Source organism: Odontesthes bonariensis, chromosome 11, assembly GCF_027942865.1.
Source record: "Odontesthes bonariensis isolate fOdoBon6 chromosome 11, fOdoBon6.hap1, whole genome shotgun sequence".
Classification (NCBI taxonomy): domain Eukaryota; kingdom Metazoa; phylum Chordata; class Actinopteri; order Atheriniformes; family Atherinopsidae; genus Odontesthes; species Odontesthes bonariensis.
This window is the reverse complement of record NC_134516.1, coordinates 23,442,577-23,470,217: the sequence shown is the minus strand read 5'-3', so window position 1 is coordinate 23,470,217 and position 27,641 is coordinate 23,442,577. Positions and strand designations below refer to the sequence as shown.

The window sequence follows — 27,641 nt, the reverse complement described above, 5'->3', positions numbered from 1 at the left end:
AACGCTCAAAGGAAGTCGTGCCTTACAGCATCCCTCTTGATTCTGGAGCGGCTGCGACAGCTGTGCACGAGCCAAGGTGATGCCCACATCCTCTGATAGAGGGAGGGCAGTGCTGGACAATGCGGTGCTTTTAGAGGAAGGAACAAGCTTCTTTCTCAATTCCACTTCTTCTGTGTTGTAAAGCAGGCTGAGGATCGGGCCAATTTGATTGGAATGGTCAAACGAGGCGGGGCTGAGCTTGTTGTCTCAATTTGGACGGACCACAAGTAGGATTGCACAGACACTGGGAAGCGATAGAGTGCTGCTGCTGCTTTATGACATTTTGAGAACCAAACATGAATTCAGCCGAGCAGACGGTAACGTGGCTCATCACGCTGGGGGTCCTGGAGTCTCCCAAGAAAAGCATCTCGGATCCAGAGGCTTTCCTCCAGGCGTCTCTGCAGGATGGAGCGGTGCTGTGCAGGCTGCTGGAGCGACTCAGACCCGGGACGGTGGATAAAGTGAGTGGATGGGGACGGGGAGACAGGACTAGGAAGGAAAGAACACAATTATCGATTCAACATTCAGCTCATGGCCTAATTGCACAGAACCACACAGACGCTACATGGTTTAGAGACGTGAGATTAAGAAGATACCAAGGATTATATGCTCTAAAATTAAATAAAGGGTTAAATTAGAAACGAGAGTACCTCAGGAATTAACTTTTTTTTTTTTTTTTTATTATACTCCAATTGTAAGCAAACACCCCCCTAAAAAAAACTTGTATTTTCTGTTGAAAATGGGGAAGAGTCCTTGTGAGTACTTGTTAACGATGTAATAGCAGAGACGTTTGGGGCCCCTGGTCTTATTCTGACCTCTGACACAGAGACACAGTACAACCAGAAGAGATACAAGCAGAAGTAAAAAAGGAGCTCCTGATATAAATAAGATGGAAATTTGCCAAATCAGGCACAAAATATCCCAAATGTGACACACACACACACACACACACACACACACACACACACACACACACACAAAACAACTACATTGAAACACAGACTAATTCGAACAAGACTATGACTCCCTCAAAAACAGCAAGAGATTCTAAACAACCCGTATAGCCTACAGGCTTTCGGAAGCAAAAAGACCGAAATTCAATGTAAAAGACCACAAAGGTGAAAAAATGGCCGCTGTGAACACTAAACAACAAAGCAAAACAGATCACAGAATGATAAGAGATACACAACAAGCTAAAGTGAGTCACATCCGCAAAGAGCGGTAACATGAGTAAAATTAGATGAAATCGGGCAAGAAAGTAACCTTAAAAAGCTGCACAGCGATGCTCACGTTATGCCAAAATATGTAAAACATCATGAAACACAGTTGGAGGCAGAACAATGACAAATTGTTGTCCTGTATGGTGTGTGTGTGTGTGTGTGTGTGTGTGTGTGTGTGTGTGTGTGTGGTCTCGTTTAGTCTGGGTGTCTTATGTAGGACTGGTTCTGAGCCTTCAACATGATGTTGTCCAGATAGAGGCCTGTTGTTTCACAAGATGTTAGATCTTATCCTAACACATCAATATTTATTTCTTAAATAGGGACCTGAAGTTGTTCATTTATTTATTTTTTCCTGTAAAGTTTATGACCCCCCCTATGGAGTTTCTTTCATGTTGTGCAAAAGAAAGAAAAGACAAATTATTTATTTTGATATCTGTCAGAGGGAGGATAAAAATAGGAGTAATATGGAAATATGACCTAGTTCCTGTTAACAGCACATTGCACTAATGCTATTAATGCCAATGAAATACCGATGTAGAACGCACTTATTGTAAGTCGCTTTGGATAAAAGCGTCTGCAAAATTACCGTAACGTAATGTAAAATATTGTGATAAACTGTGTTTTGGTCTACGATTTCCAAAGAACCAGTACTGTTGTGCAAGATGTCCGTTACTTTATTGTATAGACTTATTGTAAGTGGTTCACAGGATGATAATACAAGTTTTATTGGCTTTTCTATTTTTTTTTTCATGCCATTCATTTCTATTTTTAAATTTTAATGTGACACAACACCCTCCTCAGCCCACTCACCGTTTTTCTCAGCAGCACACACAGCATCTACCTGTCAACGTCACATCCTCCCTCGGCTTAACCAGCTTCCCTCGGGGGGGTGAAGGCACAGCCCTCATAATAGAGACTCTCTGGTGAAGGCTTGTTTTAAAGTCGCTTCTGTTGACTTCGCGCAACAACAGTGCGGAAACGGCCCTTTCAAAATAAAGATGCGAGCGCGTCACAGGCAGGATCGCGTCCTTCTTTCACCTTCTCTAAAGACAGCTTTGCTGCTGCTAGTTAAAATTTCAGAAGGTTTAATACTTATTATCCAGTTGATAAAGCATAACCGATTTTGCTGAATCACTGAATCGAATTTAAACTCAAGTGGGCTTAATTTTCGTTTTAGTTTGAAAGTTAAAACCCGGAAGTGGAACTTATTAGCCTGCTTGATCCTGGAAAGCAGGTACACCAGCAGCAACGCCTGGGATAAGATTGTTCTCTAACTGAAAAATCTTTAACGTTGACATATGGATATAATTTGTGTCTGAAGTGAGTATTTTAAATTTTTATTTATTTATTTATTTTTTTTATTGTAGTTTTTCCAGGAACCGAGGAGCGACAGCGAATGTCAGAGGAACATTGCAGAGTTCATTAAAGGCTGTGGGGCTTTCGGTGTGGAGGTGAGTGCGAACATCAATAATGGATTTATTTATTCATCTACACAGCAGGGAAGCTCGAAAACAAGTTGGGAATGGCCTCAACAAGCACAGTTATCGTTTAATCCCCTGTTTTAAAACTTATTTTCCCAAGAGTTCATTAGTGACGTGTTAAAGTTGTTATGCTCCTGTTAACGGCACGAGACAGCAACCGTTACCGTCGTCATAGACTGTAGACGTGAAAACCTGGCCGCAGTGTGACAATTATTTTAAGATATTCTGTCATGGTAAGTAAGCAAAATGCATCTAGTTCGCCTATATTTAGTTATTGTGGCTCATCTCACAAATTAAACTAGTTTCTCAGTCATTTAAACATCTAAACGAAAGGTGTAGATATGAGCCGGTGACCTCAAATTCTTAAGACAAACAGATGCTCGTGCCAGCCGGTGTTAATAATGCTTTTAGAAACAAAGTTGGAGTTTTTATGTCACCTTAAGCATGGGCACGGGCTTTTTTATGGCTGCCACCTATTCTTTTCTCTTGTGTAACACCAGGTGGTTTGGGATCTGGGTAAAATGCCATTTCTGAAAGCAAAATGTTTTCTTATGCAGTCTATGTGTCACTTTGAGGTAAACATAGGGTTTGCCTCTACAAATGAACTCATTCGGTTATTTACTATCCCAACAGTTGTATATTTGTCTACATATGATGGTCCTAGCAGTGGTGTAAGATGCTTGTGGCGCATTTGGAATAGTCCAGAATATCAGTCTTCACTTTTTCTGCTCCCAAGAGAAATATCTGAACTGGCAGAGTTGAACTGCTGTACTGCTGTACTGCTGACTGTGTTTCATTCGTAGTTATGGAAACAGGAGGCAGAGATTCACATGGATACAATATTTTCATCTCCGACTTGGCAGTTGTTTTGAATATGTGAAACTGCTGAACGATCTTGTTTTGTACTGAAGACAATTACAGTCCAGAAAGTTGTCGGTTTGCTTTGATATGATGCAGACAATCTGGCCTGTATGAGTTAATCATTAATGCAGCGCTTCTCTGAAGAATCTATTCACCAATCGGGACATGCACTGTATGGATTGTAATCGGTTCAAGAGTTCTATCATGTTTCGAGTGCTGTCTCTTGCTGATTAGAAATCTCCATTAAAATGCTGTTTGGCACTGGAAGGTTCAAATATGAAGTTAAAAATGTTGAAGCTGTACAAGAATGTTGTTCTCTTCATATATCTGTATTGCTGTCAAAGTTCAGATGCACATATCAGGGTGTGTTTGTGTGCTTTTAAGTGGGTCATGCTAGGTTATGACCCGCCCCCTGTGTGAACGTGAAGCGAGGGCTGGTGAATAATGTACAAAATGACTCCGCACACAAACACACAGTATTGATCTCAGCCATGGAGAAAAAGCCATGGATTCATAATGGAAAAGAGCTGATTATGCAGCTACAGAGTCCTGGATGTAGACGGATAACGAGGTTTTTGCTCTGGACTTGGAAAGGAATAGAGAGGAGAAGGATGGGCTTTTAAAAGAATCTTGAATCCAAAGGAGCAATAGAAAGAGAGAGAGCATAATAAGATGACATGAGGGGGAGGAGAGGAGTGGACTGATGTAATGCAGTCCGCCAGCCAGCCAGTGCATTTTCCAATCAGGTTGATTAGAGGCACGTCAGCCATGTCGCTGGAAGCCAAGGTCTCTGTTACCAGCAGTCTGTAGTAATTCTCCCAGACAGTCATCGGGCAGGCATAGGAAAAGCAGAGTCCAGTGGAGGAGGATTACAGAGAGAATGAGAAGTGGCAGCATGAGTGTGGACGAACAGTGACAACCACAAAATAGCCCTCTGCTTAGCAATTAAAGTTAGTTGGGTGTGATATTGATTTGGGGCATTTGGAGTGCACTCACTCCCAACGTTAAATAATACACCCGTTACAATCCGGTAAGCTGTTTGACCAATCACATGGGGGGGGGGGGGGGGGGGGCAGATGAACATGATTACATTCAAGATTTGGTGAAGCTGCTTTTATCGGGTCGCATCAAAAGCAGTTTTTCAGCCACTTGATTTCTGGTCTCTGATTGGACTTCAGCAGCGGCCGTCAGGCACGTATTTTATTCCAGGCCTTTGCCAGCAGGATGTATCCACTGTTTGGTTCATACTGTTCTGATTACTAATTAGCTTGTGCTTTTAAATCAGCCAAGTGCATTCATTAGAGTAAAACTACTAAGGAGAGCAGGGCTTTAAAGAGATCTCAATCTGCAGAATTTGGTAGGCAGATGGATCTTAGATCATTTTTCAGAAGGAAAAAGTGACATTCATGCTCCAAGTAGTTCCACCTTCAAGCTTTGGGCAAATAGTTATGTGGGCTGTGTGTGTGGTATACACAAGATTAGGCGCTTCAGAGGTATTTTGACTCTGGTTGTGTGTGTCACACACATATGTGTGAGTGGGAGATTACAGGGGGCAGATCAGACTTTAAGTAATCCTGCTCCAGACTGCAGTTGGTACGAAGATGCAAAGCCCCACTACACTCAGTGTTTCTTAAGTTTTTAGGTCGATATGCTGTGGTTGTGGTTCTTCCGGAGGTCAGTTTGGGATGCATAGCTGTTCAGCTTATGAATAAATAAACTGATATGCGGTTAGTTTAAAGTTTTGTTTACAACCAGATATCCATATTGTTGTTGGGGCACATTTCAATGGAACAGGTTTTGTTGTGTTACTTTTTGACAGATAATATGTGTTTTCCTCTGAATGTAATGTAATGCAGGACACGCCTACAGTTACTACCATTATTGATCAGCCCCCACTACACTAGATTCTAAATGCAATAGGGGCTGATTTATTTATTTATTTATTTGCTGGCGTAGGTTCAAAATGAACAGGTAGGTGTGTCCAAATTCATGAAAAAGGTGTTCTACATCCACAGTTATTTCAGAAAAACAGTTTCATGTCCTTGGTGGCATGATGCTTTTGAAATGTACTTCAGACCCCTCCATATATTATTGCATTTATATGAAATTATTTCTTTCCCCTTTCTTTTGTTTTTCTTTCCCTTTAGTCTTTTGAGGTCAGCGATCTGCGGCAGGGACTGAACTTCTCCAAGGTCCTAAACTCCCTGGTTGCTCTTAATAAAGCTACTGAAGGTAGGATTATTCTCTTTTTTTTCATTTTTAATATTCAAAATTAAAATATAATATATATATGTATATATATTGTTGAAAATTATGTCTGTTTTTGTGTGCTGTTTATTGTGACTAATTATGTAGAATTAGAATTTTTATATTAAAAGCCCGACAGTTGTCCTGTTTGTGCTTTGATTGCTTTACAATTCTGAATTAACAAATTGTGCACCTGCAGATATTGGCGTTTCTGGAGACAGCGTGTGTGCTCCTCACTCCTCAAACTTGAGGATCAAGTCATTTGACTCCCTGAACACTCAGAGTCACTCCTGGAAGCTGCTGCAGCCTCAGTACCGCAGCCTGGTGAGTCACAGTGACAACTACACAACTCGAGCTATGACAGGAGACCAACAAGTCTTGCTACGGTCCGTTTTAATGTGGGTGTCTCTGGGTGTTGTTCTCCTCGTTCTCAGGACATGTCGGAGGGCAGTGGGTGTGGCCAGATGCTGGTCAAAGCGCGCTTTGCCTTCCAGCAGACCAACGAGGACGAGCTCTCCTTCTCCAAGGGTGACATCATCAGTGTCAGCAGGCAGGAGGAGGGAGGGTGGTGGGAAGGCTCACTGAACGGCAAGACTGGGTGGTTCCCCAATAACTATGTACGGGAGCTGAAAGGAAGCGGTGGGTGTTGCTCTGAGTGCTGCAGATGTTGTGCATCCTTAATGTTCTTCTCTTTTTTTTTTTTTTTTTTTTTTTTTCAGCATAGTTGCCAGAGAGCAGAACTAACTCCTTTTTGTTTAGGTCACAGCTAATATTTTCTCATGAAGTCAAGACGTGTCAGAACAGGGTGCATACAGAGTGAGTTGCTTCCATCAGGAACTGGAAGTTTGGGGCTAGCTTCAGGTTTAGGATGCAGTTAAATAAACACTGGAGTGAGAGATCGCACTGTAAAGTAGATCTGATCAAATAGAAAGGATAAGTGAGCTTGTTTGCCAAAGGAGTTACACACACAGATATACTCAATCAACTGATTTCCTGCAGGTTCCTTTTGACTGATAATTACTTCCTGACCTCTTTTAGTTGCAGTATAGAGTTCTTAAAGACTGTACGAGCCGTTTTGAAATTCACTATAACTAGTGTGCATCAATTAATTTGATTTGTTTGCAAATCCCCTAATTTGTTATCCAGTTTCAACTTAGTTGGCTCTTCTTTAAACTTATTTCAATTAAGAGGAGACGCAGCATTTCTTTTTTTAGCAAGTGTGTGGATTAAAAGGAGTTTAGTCGGGTTTGCTCATCCTCTAAATCAAAGTAACACGTTTATTTATATGTCACCACCTGCAGTGTGCTTCTGGTGGTGGTTAGGTTTTTTTTTGGTTAGTACATTTTTGAACTTGAATGAAGCTGTTAACAGCTGCCATCTGTGTTTTCTTGTAGTTCATATGATTGTCTTGGTTAGTTGTGCTGCTTTCGGAGGAGGGACGGCAGGAAGCTTCACAAAGACGGGAAGTTCCAGGGCCGCTGTATAAAAGGGAACTTCCTGACTTGAGCTCATAGCAGAAAACAACTGTGATAAAGGCACACTAAGGGATGGCAGGGAGACTTTGTATCATGAGGAAGAGCTAAAGGTTACGAAAAGCTGGTCGAAAAAAAAACAGATGTCTGAGTGGGGAAATGTTTCTCCCATCGCATCCTGAAATGGCAAACTCAACTTTAAGCTCTTTATTTTCTGCAGTCAGTCAACGAACTTCATAAAGTACATTAAACTACTCATTATCTGGAGACCCATCTGGGCTTTGCATGGCATGCTTTGCAAAGTTCAACATTTAACTGACAGATAGGGCAACTCGCTTCATTATACATTATTATTGGACGTAAATCTCTGTAATAACAAAAGCATGCAGGGAAATGACATGACATTGGTTGATTTGTAGCATTTAATCACTGGTTGTCACTGTTCAGGCCACAGCATTGTCCTGCAGTTGGGAAATCTGCATGCAAATAACATTTTCTTCTCCTTTAGTTGAAAGGATGTCAGTTGATGGGAGTTTGTATTTTTCCTCTGAGGCACAACAGACGATACACAGCGACACTGAAGTGTGCGATAAATTAATTGACTTTTAGTGGTCAGACTCGTCTCTTTTTATGAAGCTTGCAATCCTACGAGCTCTTCCTGTGATGGCCTTTTAAAATGTTTTGTCCTTCGTTTAAGTGACGAAAACCCCGAACCCATGATACGAGAGTCCTCCCTTTTTATTGCTTGTTGATGAGACTCACTTGTTACGTGTTGTTGCCTGTGTTTCTCAATAAATCTCCCTTGTTTCTCCGTTTTAGACAAAGAGGCGGACAAGCCAAAGTCTGGGACTCTGAAGAGTCCGCCCAAAGGCTTCGACACCACCATCATCAGTAAGACCTATTACAATGTGGTGAGCATCACAACCTTAAGAAACTCCTATTTGAAGCTGTGCTCGCAGGCCTCCAACAGTTTACAGTTAATCTCTTAAAAGTTGAATTTAGTTTAGGGATAGATGTTAGACTTTCAGGAAAAAGGCTCTAACCACATTTGAACGCATCACTGTAAGGCAGAAACTAAAAACTTTGCTTTCTGTATCTCTTCTGATGCGCAATATTAAATTAAGAGTGTCGGAGTGACCCGAGCTGAATGATTGTCACATGCGTGCCTGCTTTTTGTGGATTGTCACAATCGATTATCACCTAGCAGTGCCTGTGCATGTGCAGGCATGTAGTCATTTCTGGAGCCTGCATGGCACCCCTACATGTGTCATGTCTGTGTGAGAGAGTGTGGCGAGCGCAATGTAGGTTATTTCTTCCAATCCAGTGGTTTCTGGGGCAGCCTTGCCCCAGGGCTGGCTCTTTCTGGTGTGAGTGTGGTTGAGTGTTTGTGTGTTTTTAATAATGTAACAAGATGTCACAGTCTGTCGCCATCTTTGTACGAGGCACCTGAGCCTTTCTTACACACCGGACTTGCCTGAAGTCACAGCTGTTCCACACAGGAATCTAGTAGAAAATGTAACTCATAGATAAGAGTTTCTCCTCTAAAAGAACCCCAAGAGCATTGGGACAGAAGCTCGTTTCATAAGAAGATGCTAGCTTTGGGCTTTTTCATGCGTTTCTGTTCTTTAATGTTTAAATTTACTCTACATTAAAGTTGCTGTCAAACACACACTACCTTCAGACTTGAGGGGAAACCAACCACTTGTTCTACTTTCCTAACATTGCACAATTCATTTGCCAGACACCTCATCCTCGTGAAGTTCCCGATTAGCCTGAGGAGTCAGATGCTCAGTCCAGTCTTACAGCTCCCAAAGGGTCCTAGAACTGTCTTTGTTAATTATAACAAACCACGTCTCTCAGTGGAAAGCCTTTGTAGAGTCATAACCTGCCGGGATGTTTTGGGACTTGTGTTATATTTTGTGCAAAAAGAAATTCTTTGGTAACTTATTGATTTTGACGTATTAATGACTTACAATGTCGTCTTACTTATGTCCGTATGCAGGGAATATAAAAGTCTTAAGTGTGACGTCTCTGTTGCCAGGTCCTACAGAACATCCTGGATGCAGAGAGTGAATATTCGAGGGAGCTACAGAGTCTGCTGGGTTCATACCTCCGATCGCTTCACCCCACAGACCGGTAGAGTTATTTTTACATTTTCTGCTGTTTTATTCAACGGAGGGAAATATTAGAAGCAGTGTGGAGCGCACACACGAACGTTTATCGACTGCATTACTAAGAAAAGTTGTCCAAATTTCACACGGTATTAGTAAACAAGCAATAATGCAGAAAAAAGAGGGAAATGTTAGCGTGCGCAGCTATTCACCACCACCACCCCCACCCCAAAGTCACCCACTTTTTGCAGTAACTGCAGCGACAGATCTCTTAGGGGCGTGTTCCTGTGAGCCTGCCACATCTAGCCTCTGGGATTTTTTTTTCCATTCTGCAGAGCAAAACTGCTCCAGCTCCCTCAAGGCTGATGGGTTTTGCTTGGTAAACAGCAATCTTGAAGTCATACCACAGATTCTCAGTTGGATTTAGGTCTTTAAGGTTTTGAAAAGGCCGTTAGTTTTTTGTAATGGTTCACACATATGAGATGTGAAAATACTGAACATGATCCATTTTCATTTGTTGCAGGATTAATCGGGACTGCGCTTATATACGCCGAAAATCTTTAAGTTCAACTCGTTCTGGAGCAATAACGTCCTGGAGTCACTGCGTCCTTCCTGACGTAGTGACGACAGGACACCGAATCCAACCACAGACCAGTCGACAATCAACGAATAAAATGCAAATCAGTCGGTGATGAACTTGAAAACACTCCTCTCTCCTCCTCTGTTTTGCAGACTCAGCAGTGTTGATATCAGCCACATTCAGGGAAATCTGGAGGAAATTTCAACTTTTCAACAGCTGTTGGTTCAGTCTTTGGATGAACAGACCAAGTCAGTATACTTTCTGTCTTTGCTCTCTATATACATGCTGAAATGCAGTGTATTACTGGCATTTAGTGTACATTAGAGCACTTAAACGCTGTCAAAGCACAGTTGATAAAAGAGGTGAAATGATAGAACTGTCAGAAGTGTCTGTAGTTTATCTGCTTTTTAGATTTTGTTCATAGAGATGTCTAACCTTCGTGTTTATTTTAACTTTTGAAATGTTTACTCTTCCTTCTTTTATTTGTCTTGATATGTGATTTAGTATGTTGACTCTTGGACCATTTTTTTTTTTTTTTTTTACACAAGTGTTAATACACTCTTATACCCTAACTGTTCTGCACTTCTAGCTGCACAGCAGTTGATTAAGTCTTTATCCTGCTCTTTACTTGTATCAAAGCTCTGACTATCGTTTCAGCTTTGGTTTTTGACTTCACTTCCTTATGGTAATAAAAGAATAACTACCCTTAGTAACAGTCTGTTGCTTCAAGTAATTCTCCCCCTAAAAGCACAGAACTGCAGGCCCTCAGATTGCAGTTGGCTTTATTGGAGAATCACAGCTGCAGTTGTCGTGGCAACAGGGACACCTAGTGGGAGCAAGTGATTAAAGGTTGTTTGTTGAAAAACCTTAAAAGTTGATGAGCAAACTCACCAACTGGCTCAGTTTTTTTTGTTTTGTTTCTAACTGATCATTTGAGTTTTAAGAAAAAGATCATTTATGGTGTCAAACTGTAGACTGCTGTAAATGTTGCGATCTTTTCCCTTCTATACACTATGACATACGTCATATTTTCATGCGATTTGTGTAGACTCCCTGAGAACCAGCAGAGGATTGGGGGCTTCTTTCTGAACCTGATGCCGCAGATGAAGATCATCTACGTGGCCTATTGCTCCAGTCACCCGTCTGCCGTCAATGTACTCACCGAACACAGGTCTGTCCGGCCTGAAAAACACAGCGTGTATGTAATGGAATTGTTAAACCTAACCGTGGTCCGTTGTTTTTCTGTGTATGTGTGCTGCAGCGAGGAGTTGGGGGAGCACATGGAGTCAAAAGGGGCATCGAGTCCGGGGATCTTGACACTGACCACGAGTTTGAGTAAACCTTTCACCAGACTGGAGAGGTACCCTGCACTGCTTAAAGAACTGGACAGACATATGGAAGTAAGCAGGAATCTCTCTGTCTCTGTTGGTAGACTCAACCCTAACTCGTATTATATTTTTTTTGCTGAGTAATCATCGATGACTGACTCCGTTAGGGATGACCGGAGTCGATCAGTTATTAAGTTGCGGAGACTTCAATAAACTGAGTACTTTTTCTTCTGAAAAAGTGTGATGATATTTTCATGTCTTATAGGAACAACACCCTGACAGAGCTGACCTCCATGCTGCCATGGCGAGTTTTAAAGACCTCGGGGTAACGTACACGTTCCTCTTTCAGATTGTTGTTTGTTCTCCACTTTTCCACTTGCCCATCACTTCATTTGCACTTGTCCGAAAAGTACTTTGGAAATCATCTCCAGGAGGAGTTTTTTTTTGCAACATTTCCGTACTTGTGTGTGCTTTTGTTTGTGCTCAGGCTCAGTGTCAAGAGGTGAGGAAGAGGAAGGACCTGGAGCTGCAGATTTTAACAGAGCCAATCAGGAACTGGGAGGGAGATGATATCAAAGCTCTCGGCCCAGTTCTGCACATGTCCCAGGTCACAGTTCACACGCAGAATTGTCAGGTATTTAATCACAGCCCCCCAAACATCTCTCTGAGACCATCTACCTCTGTTGGAAATTAGAGCCACATTTATCTTTTCTTTTTTTTTTACCATAAATGAGTCTTTCCTCAGTTATTCATAGCAGGATCAACCTCATATGTTTGGAGAGTTTTGATCAGACCCAATAACTAAACTACATGAATAACATTTGGTGTAGAGTATATAAAACCTTTTTTTTCTTCTTCTTCTCCTCCTCTCAGGAGTCAAGTGAACGCTACCTCGTCCTCTTCCCTCACACTCTCGTCATCCTCTCTGCCAGCCTGAGAATGAGTGGATTCATCTACCAGGTATGTCTGTAGTACACATGATGTAAAACACAAGTTACAAATGGAAGCAAAAAAGTTCTTTAAGCTCCCGAACATCAAACGGTTGTTTCCGTGTGCTCTGGTGCTCTCACTGACGCTGTGTTTCTGTTTTATGTCTGTAGGGGAGGATGCCTTTAACAGGAATGCTCATCTCCAGAATTGAAGATGGAGAAAACTTGAGGAACGCTTTTGAAATATCTGGTCAGCCCTCAAAGCTGTTATTTTTAGAAGCTCACGATTTCAGCACCTCTACCTTACATATAGTTATATGTTGCCGTTGACTGAAAGACTTGTTTCACTTGTGAACACACACCCTGAATAATTCTGCTAATGTTTTGTGCAGGAGGCCAGTGTGAACGGATACAGGTTGCATGCAACAGTCAGCGCGACCTGCAGCACTGGCTGGACCTTCTCACCAAGCACACACACACGGCCCCTCCTGTGCACACGCACTTGCACAAGCCCCAGTCTCCCTGTCACACAGTAAGCCTCCATCTTTTCTGAAGGATGATTATATTCACTGGTTTGCCAGTGGATCTTCACTCACCCCGCTGCTGCCATATTTGTCTCTCCTCCTCACCCAACTCTTCCCAGTTGCCCTCTCACCCCATCTCTCCCTCCAGACACTCAGAGTCTCGTGGGGGCAGCAGTGAAAAGAAACTGTACCACACCCTGCCTCATCTCTCTTCATATGAGATGGGACACGGTAGCGGCCCCGCGTGGGGACCTCTGGAGCCACCGAGCACCCCTAAACCCTGGAGCCTCAGCTGCCTTCGCCCTGCGCCTCCACTCCGGCCCTCTGCTGCGCTCTGCTTCAAAGAGGTGCTGAACACTGACCTGTAGAAAGGAGCCAAGACCAAACTTAAATTTAAGAACATACTACAGTGTATGTGTTGCTAAAAGTAGGATATGTGGACCTCTGGGTTGTGGGTTCTTGTGATTTATTAAAGAGGATTTCTCCCAAACTCTTTCCTTCACTCGTTTTGCCTGACGAAGGTGTTCCCACATGTTTCTTTTTTGTCAAACTAAAATTGAAAGTGGATTTTAAAATTATTTTTTTTTATCCATATTGTGTTTCTGTGCTTTTTTAAATTTATTTATTTATTTTTTTACTTTGAAGGACATGAGTAAGAGTCCGAAAAACATGAAGAAGCTGCTCCCTAAGAGGAAACCGGAGAGGAAACCTTCAGAGGAAGACTTCACTGTCAGAAAGAGTAAGTGCAACACGACGAGTGAAATATGATTGCCCCAAAGGAAAAGTATGAATGCAGTTGGAAACTTTATCGCTGGTGTTGTTCAAAGCAACGGTGTCCAATAATTACTGACATCTAGCAGTGAAGTTCAGGGATAGCAACCATATCAAATGCTGTCCACCATTAACTAGTGTTGCCAGATGTTTTGACAGCAACAAGCAACCAGATACAAGAAAACAAAGCTCAAGTCTGATATTAACTATATTTGATAACAGTGAAAATTAGACGAGAGCTTTAAATATGAGCTTTGTCCCATCATAGACTGAGAACAGACCACATCTTTGTTTGTTCCTACAACCTGTGTGATGTAGTACCCTTTATTTATTTATTCTCCCTGGAAGCTGTGCAAATTAAATGCAGGAGGGTGTCTGTCGCTGTAAGTCCTCCGTTTCACCAGTGAGTTTGATATTTTATTGCCCTTCGTCAGTCCATACCAGTCCATACCATGTCCTTTTGTCTTGTCCTTGTTGATCAGGCACGGCAGCTCTGGAGGAGGACGCTCAGATCCTGAAAGTGATCGAGGCTTATTGTACCAGTGCCAAGACACGACAGACTCTCAACTCAAGTGAGTTTGAATGCGCACATTCACACCTAAACACTTTCTCACACATTCTCACAGACTTCCATGGCTAATCTGGGTCTTATTGCTGTATGTTGTTTCTTGTCTGCTTTCTTTACTAACAATGTTCTTTTCTCTCCTCTCTTTTTATGTCTTACCTCCATTCATCTGTTTGCTCATTGCACAATTCTACTTCTTATTGGCATCATCCTCTTATTTACTTATATTTGTCATAATTATTCCTACTCAAACTGATTGTTTTCATCATTTCTCCTTGGTTTGTCACCTATTGTCATATTTTGTGTTTGATAACTACTGCCCACACCCACTACATGGTTTATCCCACCCCCTCATCCTTTATCCAACATTATTTGGATTTGTCTCGTCGTCCCCCGACATTCAATTGCGGGTAACTTCATGGCACGGTAAAGCCTGGCAAGGAACAGACCTCATGCACAACCATGTGCTGGCTGACACCAGCCTCAATGCGGCTGGTTTCCCTGGCAACCTGCCATGTTCTGACCAATCAGAAGACTCGGATTATGACAGTATCTGGACTTCCCATAGTCAAAGGACTGCTTCGTTTTCTCGTAAGATGCTGGTGTTGCAAACCATTGACATGTTGGAATACCAGCTCATTTATAATTGGTGATAGATGTGTGTGTGTGTGTGTGTATTATATCTGTCTGTTGTCTTAAACCTGTTATGTTGTGTCTGTTTTTGCATATTTAGTAGTTGTCCTTTCGTGGAAGCCTGTGCGTATTCCCGTACGTTTCTAGGAGCTCCAGCAGGCACACATCACTTGTTGTTTTAACAGCTGAGTGGGTGTTTTACTGCGTGCAAACAAAACAAGGAAGCCGACAGTGTGGTTGGTGAACACAACGGCTTGTAAAGTGAACGTTTGCACCACGTAAAAAGCAGCGAGACATTTTCCTCACATCAAAAATCCTCTTTTAATCCTCACTCACTGACCTTTTAGCGGCTTTTCACACTGCGTATCCTTCTGATTTTGTCTTGATTAACTAACTGCTTGGTCTGGCCTGGTGACTTTTTCTAGATGAGTCTGAACAACTTCTCAATTTAACACCGTTTAAGAGGGACAAAACCAAAAAATAAAGCGTGACAGAGGAAGAATCTTATACATTGCTGAAGAATGTTTTCAGTCACGTTATGCCAGCTTGGCTCCGCAGGAAGACATTTTAGTGCATGTAAACATATTCGCACTGAACTGAGAGCGTGAAAGTTCTCTGTCACACATTTTTAGATGTGCAAATGTTAAACGTTTCCATCTGGTGTGTGCTTGCTTGTAGTTTATGTTTGCCAAATGAAACGAGAAAAAAAGTTTCTAAAAGTTTTCTTTTGTCGGGAACTGACAGAGTTTTCGTTGTTTTGCTCAGGCTCAAGTAGGAAGGACGTTCAGGTGTTGTTCCCGGAGGAGGAGAAGATTATAGTGGAGGAAACGAGGAGCAATGGCCAAACCGTAGTGGAGGAGAGGTGAGAAATAAATTCTGGCTTTGAAAACTTATAGGACGCTGTAAATTGGAGTCATGTATAGCCTTAGCAGGGGTTGATATTGGTGACATAAACCGGATAACCGGTGGATGGTTTAGTGTGTCAAACTAAATGAAAACGGACATTTTAAGAATGCTAAAGAGAGAGTGACTTTACACCTGTTAACCTGTTAAAGTAAACACGAGCTCTTCTGTTCCTGCAGGAGTCTGGTGGACACGGTGTACAGTCTCAAAGATGAAGTCCAGGAACTCAAACAAGTGAGTTTACATTTTTCTTTTTACTACAAACCAAACGTTCCTGCTGTCACCAAATAATCCATGTAAAGGTTCAAAATGAGGTCAAAGATGTTGTTTTCAAGGGAGTTTCAGAGGATTCCCAGGAAGTGAAATGTCTTATATTTAGTTTATATAAATGTAAGAAGTTTTTGCTCTATTAATAACAGTTCTCATTACAGTGCAGCTTGTTTTTTTTTTTTGTTTTTTTTCCCCAGTAGTTTCAAATCATGGATGAGCCCTGAAGCCCAGTTCTGAATTTTTCAAAATGTTTTGAGATGTGAAAAGAAAGAGCTTAAGACTTACTCTTAGAAAAGTGCAAAGAAAGCGGTTTTAGGAAAATGTCCAGTCAATGTGTCAAGATTCTTGTGGAATGTAAAGCAGACGCGAGTATTTCCAGTCGAGCAGTGAATCTCTCCACATAAGGAGCAGTTGGGAGAGAGGACAATGGTGCAGCTAAAAGGGGCAAAATTGTATGGACCCAGCTTATTATAAGCTGGAAATGGATGAAATAAGGAAGCGATTATTCATTTGGTGAACTATTTGTAACCCAGAAACCTGCAGGACCAGTTGCAGGCACGGCCGGTGATTAGAAAGCTGAGGTTGGTTCCCAGCAGGTTTACCACTGCTGGGCTGAAATTTAGCGTTTACTTGTTAGAAATGCAAACGGAATCTGACTTTTCAGTCCCATCCAGATGGTTGTTAGCTTTGACAGTTCCAGCCAATCCTTTAGTTTATTTTTAGAGAGACCATTAAAGATTCAACAAAGTCTAAACTTCTGACTCCACGTATTTGATGATGGTTTTGTAGGAATAATTGATCCTTTTTTGGCTCCTTTTCCTCAGGACAACAAGAGGATGAAGAGGACGCTGGAGGAGGAGCAGCGAGCGCGAAAAGAGCTGGAGAGGATTGTCAGGAGAGTTCTGAAGAACATGAACGACCCAACCTGGGATGAGACGAACCTCTGAAAACAATTATGTCTGAACCAGGGAGCACTTCTGACTTTTTAAGTAACCAAATGACAGCAGCCGTTCAAACTGTTTGGACAACCGCGGCCAGTTGTTGACGCCGCTCTCCAACATGCATCCATTGTAGTTAACTTTAACCCTGACAGTGACCCATGTGCCAAACTATGGACCAAGAGGAAATGCCTGCCGGCCATCGGCGAAGCCATCCCAACTGACCAGAAAGCTGTGAAGCCATGACAGCTGGTAGGCATGAAAATATCACTACCTGCCATTTTCCTTCATTTATTTATTTTTTCAATCCGCTATCTCTACAGCAGTGACAATTTTCTGGCTTTTGTCTCTAAGTCTACTTTTTGTAAGAATTTTAACAATTGCCAAGACAGTATTTTATTTACTGTCCTAGTGCGTGAATACATGTCTCAGGCTATATTTCCTAGAAACACTAAAGCAGTATATGAGTCACATTTCTCACTGACACATAAAAAAAAAGCCTCCCAACCACACATGCCATTTTGATGCAATTTCAGACAACAGATCATCTTTTAAAACTGAATCCCAAGCCAATTGTGAAGTTGCTACATCAGACACATCTTATATGATCGTATATAGATCTTATATAATTAACAGAAGGATTAGACAACACTATTCAGCTTACCAATCTTTCATCAGAAATTCTCTCAGGACCTAACATGACAACAAATGGTTTAAGTTTCCAGCTCTGGGTTAACATGCGTTTTAGATTTCACAATCAAAGCCATAATTAAAGGTTGGCGAAATTCGATGTAGAATTGCCTTGCAGAGATGCTAAACACCCAGCGCTGGGGCTGCCGACTTGTGAGGAATGTTCTGAATAAAGCGCATGTGCTGCTCCGCTAATAGTTGGGGAAACTTTCCAGAAACATTTGGCTCCATTGTTATCATGTTAACATTCAGTTATCTAAAAAGAAGGGAGAGCATTTTAGAAGTCGTTTTAGTGCTCCTACACATGACCTGAAACCCAATGTGCTCCAACCAATAAGCCATAAATTGTTATTGACCCTGTTGGTCATTTGTGGTCATTAAAAGACCCACTCAGGAAAACAACTTTTAAGTGGAGAGTTGAGTGAGGGAGAGCCGTGCCATTTTCTGTCTTCACGTTAATTTTGTTACACGGAAGCTCTTTGTGCCCCCCCTTACCTGAAAATGGCAAAAGCCTAGTTTGTCCAACTAAAACTGGGTATGTATCAACCATAAAGTAAGAGACTGATCGTGGATTCAGGATTAATATTTGGAAAAACGCTCCTGTGTCCCTTTAACAGTGTCGGCCTGCGTAATATTTTCCTTTCCCCAAGTTCTGCCGTGGTTTTAAAGTGGAATATGATACACGTGTTGCCTGAAACAACAGCTTCATCTCTTAATTTTGATACTTGAGATTCACGGTTGTTATAGAAAGTTAGATGGACGCCCGACACCCTGTGTGACACTGGTCCCCGACACTGATTATACATCAGCGGTGACCAGCAGGAAAGGGGTTGCCGATTGATTATTAAATTAAGTAGGATAGCTAGATGAATAAACTTTGCAGCTATTAAGAGCAAGTGATGACGTCTCTAAAAACCGACATGCCCACCGACACGATCACTGCCTATTAATTTGAGTTTAATGCACCTTTTTTGCTCCTGGTTTGCTATATTCTGACTTCCTCTGACTGTGAGGCATTAAAAAAAAAATGAAAATAAAGTAAATAAATAAAACGAGTTTAAAAGTCTGAGCAAAAATGCAGTGAAACACATTTGCATGGATACTGTAATATAACAGTGACACACACTTGTAATGTAAGGAACCAGAGTGTAGGAAAGGGGTAAAAGCAGCTTACCGTACTTTACAGCGACAGTTTGAAGTACAAGACCAGCTAAACGTGATTCTGAAACTTATTACATTATTAATTAACAATTAACAGTTCCATACTGGGACTTCAGCTTTGTTTGATCATACACTTAAGACCGATTCCAAACAAGCAAACTGCACTGAACTCATACTTAGGTTTGGATTTATCAATAAAAGCGAGCACTGTATCACTGAAACGATGTCCGGATCAATCACACTCCTTTTTATAGTCTTAAGTTCTCTCTTTCTGGTACTACACAAAACATTCAGGATGAAACGGCTCAGTGCTCTTTTCTGTTTCTAAAGACCAAAGCAATAACACACTGGAACATTTCTTTTTCTTTTTTTTTTTTTGAGGTCAGAATCAAACTTATTGGAGAATTATTTCTTTCTTTTTTTATATATATATATATTTGTCATTCTGTTTTTACTCTGGTTTTGATTTGTAACACTTATTTTCTACTTGACCCGGCTGATTGATTTGTACGGAGAAGCAACATAATCCTCATAAGCCTCGGGAGACATGAGACTGGGAGAAAAACATTTATTAGTTGAGGCTTTTAGATACGAGACCTCACCTGGCCAATAAATGATACGGACACTAGAACCACACTAATGTAAGCTGTATAATACAGGAAGCCAGTTAATGGCTCTAACTTATGTATTTAACTAAAAGTGATCAATGTAAATGTGTTCAGAAGTTAGTGATGATGGTGATTTATAGTAGTTACAATGACAAGAATCTTCCCTGTCTATTTATTTCACACACTTCTTTGTTATTGAATAAAATGTAAAATGCTAAAAATACCACATCTACAGTTTTCTTCTGGGGGAAATCCACTTCAGCTTGAAAGTAATTGTATCCTGCACACCCTTTTTGAGTTGCACAATGACACATCTGCACCGGAGTGGAGGGCTGATGATGAGGTTGTGCAGCCTTTCAACCTGCAGTGCCGCTATGTGCATTGTGCAGCAGCTGTTCTTGTCCATGACAAACCAAATATAAAGTTTTATTTTGTCACATTGGGGCTGAAGGGTAAACGCTGCCACTGTAATTTGCCTTTTTGCAGAACAAAAGCACGAAAATGGGGAGATGACCAATGTGGTGGAAATAATATAAGAAGCTTGTGTAGTTTAAGCAGGAGCAATATTGATCTTACAGGTTTTATAGTTCAGTTTTTTTTTACTGTAAATATAAACATATGTTAACTGCTAAGTATCTGGATAAATGTGTTTTCAGTTGTAGCAAAAAAAAAAACATTATTTAACATGGGCAAAAAACAAAAGAGCAAAAAATAGAAAAATTGTGCTTCTCAAGATGGGAAATTTAACGGTAGTTTTTTTTATTTTATTTTATTCTTCTTCGTTCATTTGTAGCTATTTTCGGGAAATTGGTGAAACAGCGCCCCTCTGTTTTAATGACCTCGAATACGGTCAAGTCTATAGTGATCGAAAAGGGTATTGCACCCTAAATTATAAGACGTAGGTGAAGCTCGCGACCCTTAGTTAAAAATTCGTTTTTCAATCGGTAAGAAGCAGGCACGGAGCGTGGAGACGGCTGAAACATCGTCTAAAGTAAGTTATGAATTCAGCCCACACTTTAACCGCACGCCAAACATAACAAAAATAAATAAATATTGACATAAACTTTTACTAACATGTGAGACACCTCTAACGTGGTAACGTCCCCGCCTCAGCGTTGTGCCTGCAGCCAACATGCTGCAAAGAGAAGTCAGCAACGAGAGAGGAGACAAGACATGTTCCAACAAACAGACTACAGAAGCCAAAACACCTTCACCGGAGAGAGATCAGTGGACTTCAACAGCAAATGTAAGTTTTAACTCTTAGTTTGTACCTGCTGCTGGCAGACACGACTTCAGAGTAGACCACAGGTTAATTAAGGTTCAGGTAGGTGGAATTCCTAATTTCTTCATTTATGTTGGGGCTTGATTTTTGTGCTGTAAACCGAGCAACGAATTTTGCTACAATGACATAAGGACACAATAAGGTCGAGTGCACTTGATACGTGCATTAATACTTTTTCGAGTACCTTTTTAGAAGATTTCTGGGGTCCAATACTTGAATTAGGGCTTTGAGTTTCTGTATGTCCTTATACTTGGTGGTTGTCCATCAATTTATTTGATACACTAGTAAGCAACTTACTTAGAAGATATGGATTTGCTCATTACAGCAGTAACAGTTACCCTTAAAGTCAGAAAAGGCTGAGAATATACATGCTTTTGATTATGCATTTGTGTGTTTATAATGGCCACAATAGGGCGTATAGGACGGATTTCAGTTGCGAGTGACATGGCAAAGGGTGTGAATACTTGCCTAAATGGATTATTTCGGTACATTAGTTTTAATACATGACCAAAACACTCCATGAACTTGTTTTTGCTTTGACGCTGAGAGGACCCACATGGAGAATGATGAGGAAAAGATGAACCGAAGTTATACTGAAAAGAACAACTTTGTCTGCACTGGATGCAGGATTTATATTCATATGAAAAACCTTTTTTTCCCCCCTCTTCTGTAGTTATTTTACTAATTTCATTGAATTGTAGGATTATATTCTGCGAACAGGACCCATAAAATCTTCTGTTACAGAAGAGGTATTTATTGTGATTTCATGTCTTTAAAATTTTCCAGACAGGTGGTTAAAAAAAATGCTATAAGCAGCACACAAGTGACAAAATCAAATCAAATTTATTTGTATAGCACATTTCATGTACAAACAGTTCAAAGTGCTTTACATACAATAAAAGCATTGCAGCAGGGAGTGCAAGAAGCATTAAAAATACATAAAAGAATATAAAGAGAAACAAATAAAATCATTTAAATGAATTTAAAAAACGGCAACAGTCTAGATAAGTTAAAAGATATTTCATGCATAGACACATGAGAACAGAAATGTCTTTAACCTGGATTTAAAAATGTCTCCATTTGGTGAAAGTTTAATCTCCACTGGCAGTTTGTTCCACTTGTTTGCAGCATAACAGCTAAATGCTGCTTCTCCAGGTGTGCTTTGTCAGCTTCAAACTGAAAAAGTTAAATGGATGATATTTATCTTATAAGGGTCTTTGTGAATGAAGTTAAGTTCAAATGGTTGTGGGATTCTTTGCTTCTCGACAGTGAGTTTTTCTTCCTCAGTACCAGTCAAATAGGTTTTATTTTCTGATTTAAAAATAATAATAAATAAAATAAAATAATGGAATTAAAGCAAAGAATCGGATGAAATGATCGGAAATGGTTCGACATCTGCCAACACATATGTCTCAACAAATATTTCCAAAACTCTGCAATTTATTGTAGCGAGCAGATGATTTTTATGTGTCAATTCCTCAGTCTGCTCTAGTCTTTTTCTTTTTACTGCCACCACATGTCACGGTCATTAGTTGTGAGAAGTGTTTAGTACTCTGATGTTTAAATCCAGAAAGGAGACGGCACACGGATTCTGAAGTGCCCCAAAAAACTGGGTACATTCTTTTCAACTTTTGTGATTGCACTATAGGTTTTTATGCAAAAAAATATCTTTAAATGCTGCTTGCACAATGAATAATTCTAGTAATTCACAGTCCTTTTTATTCTGGTCCTTGCGGTATGTTTGTTTTACTGTACAGGGACATTTAGCAGAGGGCCGAGGCGTTTTGCCACTTTAGATTAATCTCGATAGTTCTGAGCAAGGGGCAAGAAGGTCACGGTGGAACCAGCAAGAAGAACCAAGAAAACCTCTAACCTCTGGTTCCTGACAAAGCACATTGTTTTGCTGTTAAATAGCAACACCAGCTGTGTAAATGTATCCTGGATGTGTGGAAAAAGCCCGGTCTTATCATGTACAGCAGATAAATTAAACAGGTAAAAACGGAGCTTTTTATGACCCTGATGGCTGTTTTCAGGCAGCGGCAGCAGGTTGAAGAAAGAAAAAAAAAACAAACCCAACTGTACACATTTTCTATGCAAAGCCTGGACTGATAAGGTTGTTTTGGATTTGGTCATTAAATATGAAGTTGTGATGATTTCAGTGCATCAGTTTGATGGTTTCCATGGTAGATGTCTGATATCGATGCAATCAATAACATCACATGGCTAGATTTCCGAGAGGTTTTGGCAGGACACCAGTGAAAAAGCATTATTCCCATAACAACGGAGAAGAAAGGAGACATTGTGGAGTTGTCCCTACGAAATTGACAAGGCCTTTTACAGCCTTTGATACAGGCGGGCTGCCTCACACAATGGAAGGCATATAAATTTGCAGATGTATTCTGGAAAGCTCAAATGTCAACGCTTTTCACAACAGCACCGGGGCCCTGCAAGAGGAATAATTGATTAGTTCACCTTTTGTCTTGAGCCAAATATTCATTCAGGAGGACAAAAAAGGAGGTAAAGTGAAAGATGAAAGAGCATCAACTTAACAGTCAACCAGTGCTGACATTATCATTTTTCTTAAAATTGGATTTTCTTGTGTGTCACGGTGAAGCTGGTGCTCGTATGACTCACTCGCAGGCATGTTTCATTCATCCACCTGTCAGGATATCTGTTCCGTCTTGGGGAACAAATTGTTCAGTGTTCTCTGCAAAACTAGGTTAACTGTGCTGTGAAATTTCATTGTCTATTATCCTTAGCTTCCACACTTTTGGAGAGCGCGGCATTTGTTTTCTCCTGAAATACTAATGAACAGGTTCTGCATGTTTGCCTGCTTGTTCCTGGTTCATAATCATTCTGTTTGAGTACAAAACGACAAAAGTTTTCTCACTTCACTTTTAAGTCGGACTACATAAAATTAGCATGTTAGTGGTCACTGTGGCTGTAAGTGTCAGTGAATGGATGAGGCTGGTGTGGTTATTATTTGGATAATTAAGATTGCCAGGGATTTCCATTTACCTGAGCTACTTAGGTTTTGTAATTATTTAGATTTTTGCCTGCTTTGTGGTTGGTTAGATGCACCTTGACTTGACATAGCAAACACTTGTTCATCTTTATTGCCTGCTTTTTCTATTTGTTTCTGCTGTTTAGTTGCTTGATTTTAAAAAAGCATCCAAAGGATCAGTTTAGTAAAATCTTGAGTTAAACTACAGTATGTGTAGTGCTATTTGACCCAGTAGCATGTTAATGGGATGCAGTACAGGGTGTCTGTGGAGCCTTATGTAAGCTGACTTGGGGTAAATTGAATGAGATCCCAAGCAGGGAAAATGTCGTCTGTTTGCTGGTATAATACCACCATAAGCTGCTACATCCCAGATTAAGTGAGACTGAGACACGAAAGTACATTTTGAAGAGAGAGAGAGAGAGTGATTATTAAATTAACTTTTATATCTGAGAACGTACAATAACTTTTAATTAAAATATTTGGATGATAATGGTGATCACCTGACTGGAGTGCTGTAGTGAGTTTTGTCATTATGGAATATTTATATATCATTGTGTGACCGTCCTTTTTGTTGTGTCTTTGGCCAAAGCAGACAGTTGTTTTTAGTGGAAAAGCTTTAAAAAAAACAGCTGTGTGTAGACAAGCAAAGTTTAGGGAACACTTTGTAAGCATTAGTCAGCTTAAGAGACAGATTTTCCCACATGTTTTTAAGTTGGTGAATACAGGGACTTGTTCTCATGACATGGATTGAAAATATTCCCCAAGCAAGTTGCATTGCTTTGCAAGAGATGAATGTACTGTGTGCACCATATTAACCATAAAAAGATGAGCAAATATACACCTTTTTTTTTAAAGCTGAAAGATGAACTTGCCCTTTAGACTACAAGGAAATCCATAAAACATCAATACAGAGTTAAAGCGCTGACGTGAGGATCAGACCCTGGATCTGAGAGGTGACTTTGAAAGCAAGCCAATCATTACTCCTGCCTGTGACTGTACACACACACACCTAGAGCTGTGGAAATAACACACGCCTGCACAATGGACAGGCCCATTGTAAACCAAATGACAGCATGCCACCAGGGTTTTTATTGTTTTTGCTCGTGGAAACAACAGGTTTCCTCTTTAGTGATGGGGGCACTCCCACAGCACGCACATACCCATTTTCAAAGCTCTCTCAAGCTTTAGAGTACTTTAGTCTCTTCCCTGTGTTCAATAGCTGGTGATAATTTATATTTGACTTGTATTGTTGCATTGTTTCCTCCTTCTTCTTGTCTTTCTCTCCCTCCAAAGCCTTGCCATTCATTTTCAGCCCCTGCAATTTTCCTCTCCAGTGGCAGAAAGAGAAGAGAAGAAAGGGGAAAGAAAGATGACAAAGACAACACAGGACTCCTCTCTTTCCCCGGCTCTGTTATTGTACCAAATAGCCAAGCAATAATTTTTTGTCATTGGTTTACTCCTAAAAGCCCATTTTGATGTCGGTCTTGAAAAGAAAGCAATAAAGAAACCTTTTCAGTGGAGCTGAATGCGAGAAAGAAGAAGGAATAAATCCCTTTGGGACGCTGCGACCGGAGAGGCCTTTTTATTTTCTTTGCTGTGGTAATCAAATGGAGCTGAAATGAAAATGGAGTTTTCTATGAAAATAGGGGCCTTTGTTGGCTTTGGAAAGCTTCTAATTCATAAACAATAAGCTGGCTCCTTTTGTTTGGGTTATAATATATTCCTGCTGCTCTGAAAGAGGTCTCTTTCTACACATGCATGTGCACATACACACACACATTGAAGCCAGGGTAAAAGCCAAAGTGAGGCAGCAGGGGAAGAGAGACACGGAGTACAAAAGGAGGCAGAGGCAAACCTTCCATTCATCCTCCTGGCTGAGAGACGGCAGGATGCTCAGTTCCACAGCTCTCCATCTTTCACCCATCTTACTCTGTTCTCTCCATCCACCTTTTCCTCTGTCTGAAGTCTCTTTGTCAGCTACCCTGACAGAGACCCCAGATTTCTTTCCTCATGTTTAATTTGTATTCATGCTTTTTTTTTTTTTTTTTAAGAGATGGTCACTTCGGATTTACCATTTATTTTTTTCCCTCTGGATTTTTTTTATTCATGACTTAATGATGGAGGATGACACAAAGCTAAAGAAGATGATGCAGATTGGGACATCACCATCTGCAGCGTGATGGGATGACTCTGGAGTTCAGCTGAGCAACAGCGGGGCGTCACCTGAGTTTGTTGAAAGTTAACTTGACCTTCAGTCCTGGGAGAGGATGGCATTCCACGGACTGAGATAGAAGCAGGTGACAGTACTGGAGCTTTTGGATATGGGTGTAATCAGGTGGAGCATCTCTTATATATGTATTACATATGCAAGAAATATCAGCACGGATGGAGAGTGACATGATAATGGGTGGAGCTTCAAACTGGATTCTCTCCCTGGAACCAGAAATCCATCTGGTGAACATGTTGATACAACTTTCCTCTGTGGGAAGAAGCTCAAGAAACGAGGTACTATGATACTTTCAGTCATTTTGCTTTCAGTCTTTACTTGCGTGCGAGGTGAAAGAAGGATCACTAATATTAAGGCTGCCAAATGCCAACACCATTTCCGGTCATGCTTTTGTACTTTTGGTCCAATTCTGTGAAATGTAGAATAAAAGCCAGTGCCGGCGTATGGTTCGGGTTTTTTTACAGCTGATGTTCTCGTGCATACCTGTGATAATGAATGAGTTGGGAAAGGTAGATGAAGAAAGTGTTCCAATAGGCTTGATATTAGAGTTATTTAGTCTTATGTACGTCAAGCATCCAGACTTTGTCGAATTTATCTGTATAATCATCTTACATATTTCAGGCTGTGTGTTCACTGACTCTTTCACTCTTTGCTCATATAGAGAATGGGCATCTTTGAATGGATTTGTGTTTAAAACTAGCCGAAACTTTTTTGTTACCAAAGCCCTAATCCCTTACCTTTTGATGCTGAGCAGTTAAAGGAGCTGAACTGAACTGGAGTTGATGTATTTCTTGCTGTGGTTTTGTGACAGTATGGCATCTTACTGAAAACACCTGTAGATAAAACTCAACCTATAGGGAATGTATTCCTTATTGTAAGCGTTAACCCAATTCACATTTAACTTTTATTCTTGTCTTTTAACCTGTAAATACATACCCCCTCGTCTCTGAAGAGAACTTTAAGTCAAGTAAATTTGATCTGTGTAATCCAGTAGCACGAGTCAGCCTCAGAGGGCTTGAAAATCTTTACAGCATACAATACAGACCTTCCTTAGGCCCTCACTTCCCCCAGAAAACACTTATGGGGAGAAAAATTGGAAAGTGCAGTGAGACTGGATGGACAGACAGAACAGAGCAACACAGTTAATTTAAAGTGTGGACTACAAGTGAAACAATCAGAATGTACATTTTACTGTCAGTGGAAGGGAGCAAGCAGCAGCAGGGGGAGAAGCCCTGAGAAGCCAGAGTGCCGACGCTGTCAAGATGAGATTAGAAAGCCTTTATATTACCTCAACTTCCACGATTGCACTGCTGCAAATGTGGAAACAGTTTTCTTTTGGACACATTAAGCTTTCAGGGAATCATTAAAGCAACAACTTAATCTGGACCACCACGGCCAAAAGCTGGTGGATGCTCAGAAAGTTGTTTTTGTGTTCAGTCGGAGTAGCTTCACATCATAAACTTGTACAAAAAAATCACACCTCTGCTTCTCTGTGAAGTCGGGAGGTGTAAAAAGTAAATCTGAAATGCTATAAAGAATCACGTCTCAGACTTCTGTCACTGTACAGCAGCATTTTCTTCTCCTAATCTTTCCGGTTAAAGTTCCTGGTGTCTTTGTGTGCAGATTTATCCGTCTGCAACCACCTTTAAAGTCACTTTTAATCGCCATCACTTTGTCTCAAACTGCACTGAGTGTTTGAGATTGTGTTGAAGAAGTTCAGAGCAAAGTGTGTCGTTTAAAGTGACGTCCTTATGTGTTGAACATAAACTTCATGTTGTTCAGTGTAGAATTTAAAAT

At 40.8% G+C, this 27,641-nt stretch overlaps 1 protein-coding gene and 1 long non-coding RNA gene across 4 annotated transcripts in view; both read left to right on the top strand.

Moving 5' to 3' along the window:
* The first annotated feature begins 78 nt into the window (after positions 1–78).
* Positions 79–19,552, top strand: arhgef7b (Rho guanine nucleotide exchange factor (GEF) 7b). 2 transcript variants are annotated; one of them, XM_075478004.1, is made up of 22 exons: positions 79–500; positions 2,627–2,710; positions 5,749–5,833; positions 6,048–6,172; positions 6,283–6,487; positions 8,140–8,231; positions 9,362–9,456; positions 10,164–10,259; positions 11,060–11,182; positions 11,273–11,411; positions 11,605–11,664; positions 11,827–11,973; positions 12,213–12,299; positions 12,440–12,518; positions 12,661–12,800; positions 12,912–13,139; positions 13,438–13,531; positions 14,046–14,135; positions 14,561–14,719; positions 15,527–15,623; positions 15,844–15,898; positions 16,759–19,552. In XM_075478004.1, exons 1-22 carry the CDS (start codon positions 336–338, stop codon positions 16,879–16,881), a joined length of 2,568 nt encoding a protein of 855 aa, XP_075334119.1. In that variant the 5' UTR covers positions 79–335; the 3' UTR covers positions 16,882–19,552. The 2 variants fall into 2 exon arrangements, with proteins under 2 accessions (XP_075334119.1, XP_075334120.1); XM_075478005.1 differs by lacking the exon at positions 14,561–14,719.
* A 666-nt stretch (positions 19,553–20,218) lies between these two features.
* Positions 20,219–27,641, top strand: part of LOC142391412 (uncharacterized) — a 91,335-nt gene continuing 83,912 nt past the window's right edge. For both annotated transcript variants that reach the window (XR_012770548.1, XR_012770549.1), the window contains exons 1-2: positions 20,219–20,322; positions 20,445–20,577. This is a non-coding gene — a long non-coding RNA (uncharacterized LOC142391412). The remainder of the gene's footprint in view (positions 20,323–20,444; positions 20,578–27,641) is intronic.